This window comes from Giraffa tippelskirchi, chromosome 5 (assembly GCF_054371585.1).
Source record: "Giraffa tippelskirchi isolate mGirTip1 chromosome 5, T2T-mGirTip1v1.2.pri, whole genome shotgun sequence".
NCBI classification, from domain to species: Eukaryota; Metazoa; Chordata; class Mammalia; order Artiodactyla; family Giraffidae; genus Giraffa; species Giraffa tippelskirchi.
The window spans coordinates 184,668,642-184,685,641 of NC_137279.1; the positions used below are offsets into that span (position 1 = coordinate 184,668,642).

Below are 17,000 nucleotides of genomic sequence, written 5' to 3' on the forward strand. Positions count from 1 at the left end.
GGGAGGGGGACGTCAGAGGATTTGGGATGTAAGCACATTAAGAGGATGAAGGAGAAGGAGGGGTAAAAGGTGACTGATGTCAGAGGATGCCTTACTGCAAGGGGTGAGATTGACATAGGTCACTTTGGCCTCTGAGCTCCAACCTCTTGGCACCTATCTTGGGAGCCCCTAGACTCTTTAGATGGCCCTCAGTTAAGTAGCAGAAGGCCCATGGAGGATGAAGAGGCATGTCCTGTAGGGGAGACCTCACCTGATCTGCCTTGACATATTCCTGAGCGTGGCTTGCTTGAGCCAGGGCTGTGCATCTCGCACTGGCAGTGGAGAAAGAGGGTCCCGGCTTCAAGATTTAGTAGGTACTTGAGGCCCCTTGTCCCTGCAGGTGCCGCAAGATGACTGGGGGGGTTACCCCACTGGGGGCAAGGACGGGGAGATCCCCTGCCGCAGGATGCGGAGCGGCAGCTACATCAAAGCCATGGGGGATGAGGAGAGCGGAGACTCAGACGGCAGCCCCAAGACATCTCCCAAAGCGGTCGCCCGGCGCTTCACCACTCGCCGCTCCTCCAGTGTGGACCAGGCCCGGATCAAGTAAGGACGAGGGAGAGCTGCGGGATGGGGAGGGGGCAGGAAGCTGATCCTGGGTGCCTGCAGGAGATGTGCATCGCGTGGGTACCAGTCAAGTTCCCTGCTTAGGGTTCAACTGGGCAGTCTCGCTCTGCCCCATATGAAGAGGGAGTGCCTGTGAAAGCCTCTATCTGAATGCTTCTCTACCACAGTCCTTTTACTCAGGAGTCTCCTCCTGGAGATTCTGGGAGTTTCTGAGGAATAGAACCCACTCAGGGACCTCAATGCTCTCGTTCCCCTCCCCCACCTCCTAGCAGACCCCTATTTTGAATCTGGAATTTTGACCTTTCCCAGCTGCTGTGTCCCACCCCGGATCCACCCTCGGAGCTCTATTCCTGGCTACAGCCGTTCCCTCACCACCGGACAGGTAGGAAGCAGCCCAGCATGCCAGGGGGGAAGGGGTGGGGAGGAGGATTCGCTCCCATGCTCAGCCTTAGCCTTAAAAGTCAGGAATCTGCCCCTGGAGAGAGCACAAGTCTGGTTCTGGGGAGCTGGGAAGCCTGCCTTGGGATTTTCAGAGCTGAATCAGACTGAGGATCTCAGAGAGTCACATCCTTAAAAACCACCAAGGATCCTTCAAGTGATGAACTTGGAAGAGCAATGTCAATTCTCTGAGCTTCCCTAGCCCTATCCTGGCCTGATTGCTCCAGCCCCCGCCCCCCTCAACCTCATGTAAAAGGCAGGACTGCCTGCACAGACTGGAGAGGGGCAGAGCTTCAGTCTCAGAGATGATCAGGGCTTGAGCTCTTTCCCCTCCACTCCACCCTGAGGACCACTGGCAAGACACTTTCCTCTCAACACCTCTGTTTTCTCATGGTTGAAATGACAATTGTAGTGATGCTTATCTCACAGGGGTTTGGGGAGTTCAGTGAGAAAATATATGCAAACACAAGGAAGTTGTCCCCAAACTGGTATTTTCTAAGTGTGAGTTCTATACCTAAGTATAGACTTTCCCCTTAACTAAAGAAGGCAGTGCAGTTTAGTAATTAAATGCTTGAGGTGGGTTTGAATTCCAGCTCCACTGTTTACCAGCTGAGTGACCTGGGGCAAGTTACTTGACTTTTTTGAGCCCCACTCTCCCTATTTAAAAATAGGCATCATAATAGTGTTCTTGGCACAGAGCCAGCACTTGATAAAGGTTAGCTATTTTTACTGTTTGCTGGGGAAAAAAAGCAATGCAAAAAGCAATGCAAAAGTCTGTCCTCCTTGGCTCTCATTGTTTGTTGCTGCTGCTGTCTCTCAGCACTTCTTTGTTACATTTCCTGAATCAGGGAATCTTGACTGGCACAGCTATCTTTTCACATAAGACCAGCCTATGTTGCTAAACTTACTTGTTAGTGCTCTGTCCTTGTTTCCCTTGAGCCATCAGCAACATCTAACACAGCTGATGATTCTCTCCTTCCAACACTTTTCTCAGTTGGCCTTGAGGATGCGACATCTTTTAGATTCTTCTAGATTCTCTTTCTGGCTGCCTATTCTCAGTCTGTGTCACTGGGGCCCACAAACTCTTCAGGATCTAAACACTGGAGTTTTCCAGGGCTTAGTTCCTGGACTTCTTACAGTCACTCATTGGGTGAGCTCATCCAGGCTCATGGCTTTGAATCTTATTGAGAGCCTCATGACTTCCAAATGTTTATCATCAGCCCACATTCTCCCATAAATACCAGGCATATATATCTAACTATGTATTGAAATCTCGCTTGGATGCTAAGTAGACATCTCAAACTTAAAATGTCCAAAACCAAACTGCTGGTACCCTTTTTTTTCCTCTCCACGTTACCTGTTCCATTCATTGTCTTCTCCATTTACTTTTGATCACCTCTTCCTTTCTCACATGTACTTGTTGCAGTATTTTAGTTTGTACTTTAGTACTTTAGCATGTACAGTATTTTAGTTTCCTTTCACTATACCTTCTTACATTTCATTCCTTCCTTTTATTTTATTTTTGGCTGTGCCATGTGGCTTGTGGGATCTTAGTTCCCTGACTAGGGGTTGAACCTGGGCTCCAGGCAGTGAGAGCACCACATCCTAACCACTGGACCATCAGGGAATTCCCTCATTCCTTCCTTTTAAAGTAAATTCTTTAGTAATTTTTTTCAGTACATGTCAGTGGCAAATTGTGCCTTTAACCAAAAATATAGTTTACCCTCACTATTGAACATAATTTAGCTTATTATAGAATTCTAGGTCAACATTTATTTTCTCTGTGTTTTGAAGATATTCCTCTGACATCTGTTCTGTTGTTGCTATTGAGAAGTCTGCTATTAACCCAATTGTCTTTGTTGGTAATTTTCACTTCTCTCTGATTGCTGTCAAGATCTCGCCTTTGATTTTGGTGTCCTGCAGTTTCACGATGATGTGTAAGTGTGTGTGCATGCTCACACACACACACACACACACACACACACACACACACACACACACGTGTGTTTCCAGAATCTGAGGATTCATGTCTTTCATCAAATCTGAAACATTCTCTCATGTTCCTGTTTGTTTGCACGTCCTTTTACTTTCAATCTACTTGCTTTTTGATCCAGTCTGACAATCTCTGCCTTTTGAATGAGTATTTTGTCTATTCACGTTTAATGTGATTATTGATTTGGTTGGATTGTCTCATGTCATTTTTGTTCCTCTGTTCTTCCTTTATGCCTTCTTTTGTATTAAATATTTTGTGTACTGTTTTATTTCTTTTTGGTAATTCCTTTTACTACATTATTTAGTGCATTAGTGATTGCGCTAAGACTTACATGTGTAACTTATTAAAGCCTAGTTTATTCTGGTAAAATGTAGAAGCATTGCTCTAATATATCTCCTTTTCCTCTCCCTTCTTTGTGCTATTATTGTCATATATATTTTCTATATATGCGTTATAAGCCTAAAACTTATTATAAACTGATTATAGTAATGGAATAATTACTTTGCACAATATTCTGTCTTTTTTTAACCTTTTAAAAATCTTATGTCTTTTAAAGAATTTGAGAGAAAAAGTGTGAAACATATTTATATTTACTTACATATTTACCATATCTGGTGCTTTTCATTTCTTCCTGTAGATTTGAGTTACCATTGGGTGTCACTTCCTTTTAACCTGAAGAACTTCCATTAGTATTTCTTATAAGATAACTCTGCTGGCAATCGGAGAAGGCAGTGGCACCCCACTCCGGTACTCTTGCCTGGAGAATCCCATGGACGGAGGAGCCTGGTAGGCTACAGTCCATGGGGTCGCGAAGAGTCGGACACGACTGAGCGACTTCACTTTTACTTTTCCCTTTCATGCACTGGAGAAGGAAATGGCAACCCACTCCAGTATTCTTGCCTAGAGAATCCCAGGGACGGTGGAGCCTGGTGGGCTGCCATCTATGGGGTTGCACAGAGTCGGACACGACTAAAGCGACTTAGCAGCAGCAGCAGCAGCAGCAGCTGGCAATACTTTCTTCAGTCTGTATTTATTTGTAAATGTCTTTATTTTTCCTTCATTTTTTGAAGGATAGTTTTGCTGGATATAGAATTACTGGTTGATAGTTTTTTCTTTTAGCACTTTGACTATACACTGAGTGCGTTGCACTTTGAACACCACTGCTTTTGATGTTCATGGTTTCTGATGAAAAGTCAATTAATAATTTTTGTTTGGTATGCAATGAATTGTTTTTCTCTTGTTGTTATTAAGATTTTCTTAAAAATATGTTCTCTTTGTCTTTAGAAAGTTGATTGTAATGTGTCTGGGTATGGATCTCTTTGTATTTAGCCTACTTTGGATTCATCAAGTTTTTTTGACTTGTGGATTAATGTTTTTTGGCAAATTTGGAAAGTTTGGGGCCATTATTTCTTCAGATATTTTTTCTTCCTCTCTCTCATCTTTTTTATGGGACTCCCATTACATGCATACTGGTATAATTGATGTTGTCCATAGGTCTCTGAGACACTGCTCATTTCTATTCAATCTTTCACCCCACTCTATTCTTTACATTGGATAATCTATGCTGATTATCTTATGTTTTACTGATCACTTTGAGCCTTTCTAGCCAATTTTAAATTTCAGTTGTACTTTTCAGGTCTAGAATTTCCATTTGATTCTTTTCTTCTTTTTAAAAATATTTCTCTTTATTGTGATTTTCTATTAATGCCATCACTGTTGTCATACTTTCCTTTAAATATTTAAATATGATTTCCTTTAGTTCTTTGAACATTCTTATAATAACTACTTTGTAGTCTTTGTATAATAAATCAAACATTCAGGGACATTCACATCTTGTTTATTTACATGTGTCATAAAATTTTTGGTTGAATACTGAACATTTTATTTAATATATTGTAGCAACTCTGGATTCTTATTTTACCTCTTGAAGATTGCTATTGCTTTGTTTATTTGTTAATTCCTGGTCTAAATCTGTGAAATCTATCTACCTTGCCAGATGTAGCCTCTGATGTCTCCACTAATTTTTTTCTTTTTAAAGCCTGGTTTCCTAGGGGTTGACCCTGTCTCTGCATAGCTTAGTGTCCACCCAGAGACTGATCAGAGGTTGTGCTCAAAAACTTCAAGCCAGTAAGGCTTCCTTTCTCTCCTTTTATGGTTCTATGTGTGAGCTGAGGAATACAGACATTGTTGTTTTAAAGCCTGCTCTGGCTTTTATTTTTCAAAGGCTTTCCTACATTTCTTCTGTACATATGCATAGGCTCCATTGGCCAGGGATGTGTGGGCGGGCTCAAGGTCTTTCTGATTTTTGTGGTACATACACCCAGCCTCTAGTTAACCCAGATTATGTGAAGTGCTTATCAAACTCTTTGTGGCTATCTTTCCCCCCTGGAATTCCTCATCAAGTTCCTGTCTAATCTGCCAGTCCCATTGCTTGCCCCCAAACAGTGCTGAAACCTCAACCTGTTAATGCAGCTGGTTATTCTTATTCTTGGCAATATAATGGACAGTGCTCAAAATAAAGTGAGCCCCCTATGTTAGTTGCAGTTAAGCAGCTGGTTTTCATAGCCTGGTCCACCCTGGTTGAACTATTGCAACTTATAGAGCTGGGAACTTGTGTTATGGGATCAACTCCAGGTGAGGACACTACAGACTCATTGTTCTTACCCAAAGTTCAGCAATTTTCATGAATGTGTTTCTTTATTGTATGACTTTGGTTGATTTTCAGAGTGATAAAATGGTTCTTTTGGAGAGCTTTGTGCAGCTTTATAGTTGTCTTAGGGCATAGGGTTTGGTATCCTCACTCTGTTGTGTCTGAAGTCAGAAGTCTGGAAAATTCTTAATGACTATTATTATCAACCCACTCCAGTATTCTTGCCTGGAGAATCCCCTGGACAGAGGAACCTGACAGGCTACAGTCCATGGGGTCGCAAGAGTTGGACATGACTTCACAACTAAACCATCATTATTATCTCTTAAGATATTGCTTCTTCTGTGTTTTATTTGGGCTGCCCTGGAGAGTCCACCTGCAGTGCAGGAAACCTGGGTTCGATCCATGGGTTGGGAAGACCCCTGGAGAAGGAACTGACTACCCACTCCAGTATTCTTGCCTGTAGAATTCCGTGGAAAGAGGAGCCTGGCAAGCTACAGTCCATGGGGTAACACAGAGTCGGACATGACTAAGCAACTAACACAGACATATTTTATCTAGTCCCTCCTCTAGAATTTCTATTAGTTGTATTTGGAGTATTTTTATTATTTTCTTTATACATCTTAATCTCTCTTTCATATTTTCCATTTCTTTACCTCTCTTTGCTGCCTTCGGAGTAAGTTCCTCGGATATATTTTCTGGTTCTCTATTTTTCTCTTTAGTTGTGTTTCATTTACTACTTAACTCATTATTTGTGTTTTAATTTTCCCCTCCCCTCCCCCCACCTAGAAATCTGATTTGGTTTCTTTGGAAATCTTTCTGCTTTTTTTCCCCAAAACTTTTATTCTATCCCTATGTTTTCAGCTTTATTTATCTTTTAAGTTTTAGAAAATTTAAACATAGTTTAAAAGCTAATCTGCTTTAGCTAAGGTAATACTAGCTGCTATAACAGATATACCTTGAATTCTCAGTAGCTTAACTCAATGAAATTTAGCTCTTATTTATGTCACTGTTTATATTAGTTACCTATTGTGCTAAATTGCTTCAGTCAAGTCCGACTCTTTGCTGTCCTTTGGACTGTAGCCTACCAGGCTCCTCTGTCCCATGCGGTTCTCCAGGCAAGAATACTGGAGTGAGTTGCCATGCCCTCCTCCAGGGATCTTCTCAACCCAGGGATCGAACCTGAGTCTCTTATGTCTCATGCATTGGCAGGCAGAGTCTTTTCTGCTAGCATCACTTGGGAAGCCCAGTTACCTATTGCTGGATAAAAAGTTACCCCAAAACATAGTGTCTCAGAACTATCCTGGTGGGCCAGTGGTGAAGAATCTGCCTTCCAGTGCAGGAGACACAGGTTTGATCCCTCGACCAGGAACTGAGCCTGCACAGCACAACAAAGACCCAGTGCAGCCAAAACCAAACCAATAAAAACATGAGTCTTAAAACAAAAAATATTTATTATTTCACAATTTCTATAGGTCAGGAATCTGAGCACAGTTTAGCTGGTGCCACCTGGGTCAGATGTCTTACAGGCTTTATCAAGGTGTTGGCCAAGGCTGCAGTCATCTCAAGGTTTGCCTGGAGGAAGATCTGTTTCCATGCTCACCTGCTCTCAGCAGGCTTCGTATCTGTAATGTGTGGGACTCACCTTATGGCTCACAATATAACACAACTCACAGCACAGCAACTTGCTGCCCCCAGAGCGAAGGCTCCGAGAGAGTGAGAGAATGTGTCCAAGATGGAAGCCCTGGTATTTTTGTGATCTAATCTCAGAAGTGACATGCCATTGTATCTGCCATATTCTTTTCATTGGAAGTGGACAAATAAATCTAATCTGCACTCGAGAGGAGGGGACTATGCAAGAGTGTGAATGCCAGGAGGTGAAAATTTAGGAGCCATGTCAGATCACACATACTAATATGAGGTCATCTTCAAGGGAGCTATTTGTGAGCATCCTCATCAGCTTGGCTTTAGAGTGGGTCCCCCAGAGGTTATTTTTAAATTGCTCTGTTAGACTGTTCTTGGTCTGGGACCATTTTATGTTAATTTTTAATGTGGGGAGGGATCTGGCCCATGTAGATACAAAATCCTGTGCCTGTGTGAAAACTACCTTGTGAGTATAAATCCTTAGGCAATTTATCTTCTTTCTCCTCTCCTCAGTGCCTAGACTGCTGACTAGCTCCTTTGTCATCGGTCTGTGCCAATTTGATTTTTTTTCCTAGTTTATCTTTTTATCAAAGCTTTCTCCTTTTCTACTTTTATGCAGGTTCCCATTTCCAATTCCATGCTTAATGTGGGCCCAGAGCCTTACTCCTACACCCAAGTGGGTGTTAAAATCTAAGTCCTTTGGTTACTGAGACCAGCTCCCCCTTCCCCCTACCTCCCACCTCCACTGGGCTGTTTGCAGCATTGGCTCACACAGTTAATATTCTGATTTTCCAATCTTCTCTTTGCTTTTGTCCCCTGGGGACTTATCTCCCTTTCTTGTGAGCTCAGCTATGCATATAAAACGTTTGTTATATTTTATCCAGTGTTTTATAATGTTTTAAAATGAGAGGGTTCTCCAAGGTTATCTAAGCCAAATGACATATGTAAAGTATACAGGATGTTGCCTCGCCCCTACCTGGACCCACCAACACCAGTACAGACAATTTTCAATTAAACCCAAACAAAGTATTTTCTTTTAAATATCCCACAGCCTTGGAAATACTGATTCTGAGTCTGGTTTGCAGAAAGGCTAAGGTTCTCATTTCCCAAGAGGATTTTTTGATTTTCACTCACCTGAAAGTAAGTGTCAGGAGGAGCAGGATGGAAGGCTGTATAGGGAAAATAGAATTCACAGCATAATGTTACAATTTCATACTTGTAATACAGTAAAGATCAGCTCAGATGCAATATTCCTCTGAGAGTCTATAAAAGTCTGCATTTCTCTTGGGTCCTGGTCCCTTGTTGGAACTCTAGAAGTTCCTCTTGGCTAATAGAGATGGAAGATGTGTGGCCCTGGGGAGTTTCTCACCCCCCTTCTGTCTGCCTTAGATAGAGTTGGTCATGGAACTAACATGTGGTTGGGATTTCAAGAGCTTGAGAACCTTTGGGAAAGAGGGGCCTCTGAGAAGTATTGTCACTGTGATTTAAGAACCTCTTGCTACTAATAATAGTAGCAATGTAAATTTATTTATTTTTGTCATATACGTCAGTATTTTAAAATTTTGGAGAAGGAAATGGCAACCCACTCCAGTACTCTTGCCTGAAAAAGTCCATGGACAGAGGAGCCTGGGGTGCTAGTGTCCATGGGGTCGCAAAGAGTTGGACACAACTGAGTGACTTCACTTTCTTTCTTTCTATTTTAAAATTTATTTATTTTATTATTTATTTTTGGCTGCACTGGGTGTTCGTTGCTGGTGCGGGCTTTCTCTAGTTGCAATGCATGGGCTTTTCATTGTGGTAGCTTCTCTTGTTGCAGAGCACAGGTTCTAGGTGCATGGGCTCAGTGAGTGCGGCTTGTGGGCTTAGTTGCCCCATGGCATGTGGAATCTTCCTGGACCAGGGATTGAACCCATGTCTCCTGCATTGGCAGGTGGATTTTTAACCACTGGACCACCAGGAAAGTCTGCTAATGTTTATTAAGCATCTGCTACATGCCAGATATTATGCCTAGTGCTTTATACACAGAGGAGGGCTAGAGATACAGAGATAAGCCACTGAGTGAGATTCCTTCCATCCTTGGTGCTCGGATTTGAGACTAAAATGCTCTCTGCTGGGGTTGGGTCAGCTTTCTTGTGCTTCAGAGGGACCCTCTGGATTGGATTGGTTCTGGTTGGGGAGTATCTTGAGACTTGCCTAGAAATAGCAGGAGTTAGGTTATCTCTTGAGCTTTAGGAAATAGCCTGGCACCACTGGTAGTTGGTACCCCAGAGGTCAAGAGATAGGAAACTGAGAGGGAGACTCACAAGGAGCTGTGATTTGTCCATTGGCTTCCCTTGTACCTCAGATGGTAAAGAATCTGCCTTCAATGCAGGAGACCTGGGCTTGATGCCTGGGTCTGGAAGATCCCCTGGAGAAGGGAATGGCTACCCACTCCAGTATTCTTATCTGGAGAATTCCATGGGCAAAGGAGCCTGGTAGGCTACCGTCCATGGGGTCACAAAGAGTTGGACATGAATGAGCGACTAACACTTTTTTTGTAATTTCTGTACACTTGTAATGAAGTGTAGAAAAAAGCTGAAGACAGTCTTCCTTTTTAATTACTGGACCAATATTGGAATCACTGAACCTGAATCTCCAGAAAATTTGGCTCTGACCTGCAAAGCAGTCAAAATGAAGAGAGGCTTAGAGTTAGAGAACTCTGGGTTCAGATCCTTAGGGTGGTACCCAAGTTAATGTAAGTTTAACAAGGTCTCCAGGAAATTCTGATACTCAGTCAGCCTGGCAGGAGAGCCAGGAAACTGAGCACTTTGGTTTTCTCACTTACATGCTGGACATCTTTGGATAATTCATCTGCCCTCTTTGAGCCTTGGTTTGCCTATCAGTAGAATAGGATGGAAATTCTTGCTCAATTTGAGGTGGACTGTAGTGTTATAATATCATATAATATACTTTGGAGGCTGAGTTTGTAAACGTTGAGCTGCATTTTGCACATGGATCAAGCCCCTCCTTTCTCTGTTGACTGCACATAAACAGGATGCCATGACTCTTTCCTGGGAGATGTCACAAGATGCAGCCACGGGATACTTGCTGTCATATTCATCCTCTGGTTGCTACTGAGGACCTTGTCCATGACTTCATCCAGTGGCATCTACATAATCACCCATGGGGGAATTTCTCTGGGACTCAGTGGTAAGACTAGAGAGGCTGTCATGAGTGGTGGCCTGCGTTTGCCAGACAGGCCCTGAGACCATCACATGGCACAGATGGAGGGCTTGCCTGCACCAAGTGCCTCCCCTAAAGAGCCCTAGAGTCTGGTACCATTATCATTCCTATTTGACTGGTGATTAAACTGGGGCCCAAAAACTTTAAATAACTTTCTAAGGCCACACTGCTAGGACGTAGCAGAGCCAGCATTTGAGTTCAGCTGAGTCTTACAACATAGCCCTTGCAGGCAACCCACAGCCTATACTCAAAGTGTTGGCTGCTCTGAAGCTCAGGGTCAAAGGTGCAACCATCCCGTTCCCCGAGTGTTGAGCTTACTACTAACCCACCTTCTTCATTACCTTTATATTCTCTTTGTGCCAGTTTTCTCATTCAAAGCAAATGAAGCAACAGCCTCTGGTGTATTTAGTCTTAGTGCAGTGTTATGCAACATGGTTCCATGAACAAAATTCTTGTTTTGCTTTTTCTTGGTTGCTTAAATTCTTTTTAACACATTACAAAATGATTCTGCATCACAAACTATCAAAACCAAAAACAAGAATCTTGATCATCAATGACTGAGCTTCCCTCAGATGGGCAGGGTAGGAACCAGCAGGCTGAACCAGGCTGAGTCCCTCGTTAGTCAGTGGGCAGAAGGTGGGGGAGGGCTTGAAACACTAGAAGGCTGATAATTTTTGCTCCATTATGTGCTCATTAATTTTCTTCCTTCCACATGATTATATCTCTATAGGTCGCTTTTGATCATTTTTGTAATGCAGTAGGTCATAAGTGGGCTTCCTTGGTGGCTCAGACAGTAAAGAACCTGCCTGCAATGCAGGAGAACCGAGTTCAGTCCCTGGTTCAGGAGGATTCCCTGGGGAAGGCAATGGCAACCCACTCCAGTATTCTTGCCTGGACAATTCCTTGGACAGAGGACTCTGGTGGACTATGGTCCATGGAGTCGCAAAGAGTTGGACACGACTGAGCAACTTTCACTTTTTCAGATCATAAATAATAAAAGTTGTTCTTCCCTGCAGTGCCCACCCCCCATACTTGGCTGTTAGCTCCCTGGTCCTCTCCCCCAAGGGTCAGGTGAGAGAACTGTGAGGGGATTGGACCAGGTGGAGAGGAAGATGGGACTGTCTGGGAGAGGAATAGCTGGGGCAGAGGGAGGAGTATTTAGAGGAAAGATTAGACACCAAGGCTGATCCCAAAGCAGGCCTCCGGAACAGCACAGGGCAGAGGTGCCTCCATCTTTCTCTGCTGGGGCTGAGGGTTTCTTTTAGTCCAAATGCGTTAAGACTCACACTGAGACCCAGCCTCTGCAGAACTAGAGATGTTCCTAAGGCAAAGTGCCTCAGACATGCCCCCATTCCAGCACCAAGGTAACTGTCCTTCTGGTCCCTGCACCCAGCTCAGCGAGGAGCTGAACCAGCAGCTGGAGGCCGTGTGCGGGTCCGTGTTTGGGGAACTGGAGTCCCAGGCCGTGGACGCCCTGGATCTGCCCGGCTGTTTCCGCATGCGGAGCCACAGCTACCTCCGGGCCATCCAGGCTGGCTGCTCTCAAGACGACGACTGCCTGCCCCTCCTCGCTGCCCCTGCCTCTGTCTCAGGGAGGCCCGGCTCCTGTGAGTCTGCCCTCTCTGCCCCTGGCCCAGCCCTAGGTTGGAGAGCGATCTGGGTTCCAGCTCCGGCCCTGGTCGCGGCCGTGGTGCTCGTCTTTGGGCAGGTCGCTTGCCTCTCTGGGCCGGATGATAGGAATGATCCGTGGTTCTTTACGTAGCAGCACGTGGGTCAGGCGTGGCTGCTGGGTCCTGGGCTACCGCGTGGGTGTGGGGGGTGGTCGGCCACAGACTCCTGCCGGGACGGCGTTTCTCACCCGCTGTGTCTCTGGGTTCCCTGGCCACAGCCTTCAACTTCAGAAAGGCCCCGCCCCCCATCCCGCCGGGAAGCCAGGCCCCGCCCCGCATCTCCATCACCGCCCAGAGCAGCACCGACTCCGCCCACGAGAGCTTCACCGCGGCCGAGGGCCCCGCCCGGCGCTGCAGCTCCGCTGACGGGCTGGACGGCCCGGCCATCGGCGCGCGCACCCTGGAGTTGGCGCCGGTGCCACCCCGGGCCAGCCCGAAGCCCCCCACACTCATCATCAAGACCATTCCTGGCAGGGAGGAGCTGCGGAGCCTCGCGCGGCAGCGGAAGTGGAGGCCGTCCATCGGGGTTCAGGTATGGCAGGAGGAGGCTCCAACGAAAGCTTTGCTTTTTCTTGGTTGCTTAAATTTTTAACACCATGGATTCTGCATGGCCTTGGTCATGTTGAGGATGGGTTGAGAGGGTCAGTGGGGCCTTCTGGATACACAGACCTTTTCCTCTCTTGCTCTTAGCCTGATCACTGACGGGGCGTGGAGCGGGGTTGCTGCTCCAAACAGCCTGGCCCACATCGTTGTCCCTTATCCTGGCACCTCACCCCTGGCAAGCGGAGAGCGGTGCCCAGAAGTTGTAACCTTAATGCATCTAACCTTCTGGGTCTGCCGTCCTGTTCAGGCAGATCATATTTGCAGGATCTGCCCTCTGGCTTGAGGCTCAGCCATCGCTTGCCCTTCTCCCTGGGGAAGAGCTTGAGTGCCTTGGTCTAGCCCTGCCTACTGACTCCCCAACCCTGCCACCAGGTGGAGACCATCTCGGACTCAGACACAGAGAACAGGAGTCGAAGAGAGTTCCATTCCATCGGTGTGCAGGTGGAAGAAGACAAGAGGTAGGTCCCAGTGGGGACATCTCAGGCCTTGTGGGCAGGGGGGAGAAGAGGAGAGAGGGCTGCATAAGGCCCTCACTGGCCTGGTCTCCCTGTAACCCTCTCCTTCAGGTCCTGGGAACAAGCCCTTTTATTGGGGAGGCGTCAGAGCAGCCACAGAGGTTCTTCACAGAGATGCCCCACCCCGGGCAGTCATCAGATCTAAAGTGAATTCTCTTAGTTCCAGTGCCTGTCCCAGCTGCTGTGCGGTGGACAGGAGGTATACAGACGTCCAGGGAAGGGGGTGGTAGGGAGAAGTAGCAGGTGGCTGCAGAGTAGGCCTCCAGCAATTGTGCTTTAGAGGATCACAGGATTTTTCCAGTCCCTGCTGACTTCCTGTGGTGTACAAGTATGTGAGCTCAAACAGAAACAAATAAACATGAAGATTGCCTCTCAGGGACCCCTGATAGATACAACACTCCTCCTCACTCGGCTCACACAAGCATTTAACCAGTCGGGGGTACCTATTATATGCCTGAGTCTGTGTTGTACCCAAGAAATCAACAACCACTCTTCTGGCATTCGATGGCCTCAGAAACATTGTTTTCTTAATTTCTAACTGAAAAATTAGCACTGAGAACTCTGGAGGGAACACTGGGAGGAATCTCTCTGTTGTTGGGTTCCTGCGGAAGATGCTGTCTTTCCCTAATGACCAGGTAGCAGTGCCACAGTGGCCCATCTACCTTCTGGGCTGCCCTGCTCCCAGGCCAGTGGCCCTAAGTATGGTGTCTGGGAACCTGCCTGGGGCTGGCAGTAAGAGTTTTATGGTAATCTGGGTGGCCCAGGCCATACCGCCTGGAGGAATAAAACTAGAGTGCCCGTAGCAGTCCTTAGCAGCTGTTTCTGGTTGCCATTGTTGGGTTTTTAGACCTTCCCTAAATTCCCCCAGCTATTTCTGGGAACCCCTGGGAGCATCTTGTGTGTAAGTGATCAAGACTTCTCGAGGTTCCTGTGGGGATTCACCGTTTTTCTCCTCTTCATGTTAGCTCCCTGCAGCTCCATATGCTCCTAAGGCTGTGAACGTCTCTATCGAGGACAGCAAAAAGACACCCTTGTTGCCCCCATTATTCCTGAAAGCTACTGTCCTCCAAATTATTTTTATTTATTTACCTTCACCAGGTCTTAGTTACAGCATGTAGGATCTAGTTCCTGACCAAGGATCGAACCCAGGCCCCCTGCATTGTGAGTGTGGAGTCTTAGCCACTGGACCATCAGGGAGGTTCCCTTCAAATTCTTAATATACCATAAAGATCTCAGAAAAGTTGTACTTTATGGCAAACCGAATCCTGCAAGTCCATGACTTGAGTTCTTGAGAGGTGGGGTAGGAGTCATGGCTAGGTGCAGCTCTGTGTTCAGAACCCTGCCGCCAACTCTAATGCTGAACCATGGGCCATAAACCAAGCCCATGTAGCCCCATTTGCTCCTTGATGAGGCTTCTTGGTCCCTCATCCAGATAGACCCCTAGAGGCCCCCCATTCCTCAAAACAAACCTGAATCCTGGGAAAAGTACAGCAGGCGTGCTGCTGAGACTTGAGCTAAATCAGCAAACTCTGTCATTCATTCCTGGACTGACTCATTCAGAAAATACCTGTTAAACATCTGTTATACGACAGCTTCTGTTAAATGCTCAGGAAACATGAAAGACATGACTTTTGCCCTCATAGGAGTTATGGCCTAGAAGGGAATCAAGGCAATGAGTAAACAATCCATGAGTGGGATTTCCTTGGAGGTCCAGTGGTTAAAACTGTGCTTCCAATGCAGGGGGCATGGGTTTGATCCCTGTCAGGGAACTAAGATCCCACAGGCTTTGTGATTCAGCCAATAAATAAATACATTAAATAAAGTTAAAAAAGAAAATAATACATGAGTAAAAATATGATTGCACACTATGGTGTAACAGGTAATGGGATATTATTACACATTACAGTGGTAATATGAAAGAAAAAAGCAGGCGCTAAGAGAGAAGGGACATTATTCAGATTAAGCAGGTGACATTTAAGCTGAGACTTGAGGGCTGACTGGGAACACTCAGGTGATAGTGGGTGGGAGGCTGGTGGGCATGCAGGAAGCATCCCAGGAAGAGGGAGTAGCACTATGTGGGAGCACTGGGACAGGAAAGAGTGACACGCTTCAGGGACTGAAAGAAGGTTCATATGGCTGGTGTGGAACAGGATGGGGTAGTTGTGAGGGAGTGGATTGGAGGATAGGTGGGACCAGGTCATTTAGAGCATGGGCATGATAAAGAACTGGAACTTAATTCTTTTTTAAAAAACCTTTTCATTTTATATTGGAGTATAGTAGCTCAGACGGTAAAGAATCCGCCTGCAATGCAAGAGACCCAGGTTTGATCCCTGGGTCGGGAAGATCCCCTGGAGAGGGGAATGGCTACCCACTCTAGTATTCTTGCCTGGAGAATTCTGTGGGCAGAGGGGCCTGATGGGGTTGCAAAGAGTCAGACAAGACTGAGTGACTAACATTTGGACACTTGGATAGCTGATTAACAATATTGTGATAGTTTCAGGTAGATAGCAAAGGGACTCAGCCATACATATGCATGTATCCATTCTTCCCTAAACTCCCCTTGGAATTTAATTCTAACCAATGAGTGGCCATTGAAAGGTTAAAGAAGGAGTGTGGTATGATCTAATTTATGTTTACAAAATATCACTAGCTGCTGAGTGAGAATGAATTTGAGGGAAGTAAGGGTGGACATGGGGAGGCTAGGAGGCAGGATTTTTTCATGATCCAGAAGGAGGGCATTGTGCACCATCTCAGGCTGGGGATCTTTTTTTCCCTGTTATATGTATACTCGGGTTCTACCAACGTATGGGAACACTATTAGGTTTTACATGTTGATTTTGTATTCAACAACTAGCTGCTCTGTCTTATTAAGACTCAAAGTTTGTCTGAAAATCATGATTTTTTTTTATATAGTCAGTTATATTTTCTGCAAATGAGAATATTTCTTTTAAATCTACATTTTAAAAATTTCTTGGAATTCCCTGACTGTCTAGTTGTTAGGACTCCACATTTCCACTGCTGAGGGTGTGGGTTCAATCCTCAGGGAACTAAGATCCCACAAGCTGCATGGCACAGCCAAATAAGTAAATAAATAGATAAAAGTAAAATCTCTTTTTCTTGTAATAGTACATCAACTAGGACTCCTAGTTCACTGTTGAGTGTAGCACTGTTGTGTCATTCCTGATATTAGTGAATATCTTCTAAGTCCCACTTAGAAGTATGATGATGTTGGCTGCAGATTTTGATGGAAACCGTTTATCAGTTAAGGAAATTCCATTCTATTTCTAGTTGGCTAAGAGTTTTTATTTTTCAATAAAAAATCAGAGTGGAATTTTATTGAGTGCTTTTCTAGAATCTACTGAGATATGATCCTAGATTTTCTCTTTTCATCTGTAATGTGCTGAATTATATTGATAGATTTTCCATGTTGACCCATTCCTTCATTCCTGGGTTAAACCTTGATGGATCCCATTATCAGTTTGGATTAAGGTTGGCTAAACAGGGCTAAGTTTGGCTAACAGGGCTAAACAGGGCCTACTCACTCCAGTGTTCTTGGGCTTCCCTTGTGGCTCAGCTGGTAAAGAATCCACCCGCAATGCGGGAGACCTGCGTTTGATCCCTGGGTTGGGAAGATCCCTTGGAGAAGGGAAAGGGTATCCACT

At 45.3% G+C, this 17,000-nt stretch overlaps 1 protein-coding gene across 2 annotated transcripts in view; it reads left to right on the forward strand.

Moving 5' to 3' along the window:
- DLGAP3 (DLG associated protein 3) overlaps positions 1–17,000 on the forward strand; it is a 62,237-nt gene that overhangs the window by 28,396 nt on the left and 16,841 nt on the right. For both annotated transcript variants that reach the window (XM_081489044.1, XM_081489043.1), the window contains 5 exons: positions 380–585; positions 916–988; positions 11,944–12,157; positions 12,439–12,752; positions 13,196–13,281. In XM_081489044.1, coding sequence (XP_081345170.1) covers positions 380–585; positions 916–988; positions 11,944–12,157; positions 12,439–12,752; positions 13,196–13,281 — 893 coding nt within the window. The remainder of the gene's footprint in view (positions 1–379; positions 586–915; positions 989–11,943; positions 12,158–12,438; positions 12,753–13,195; positions 13,282–17,000) is intronic.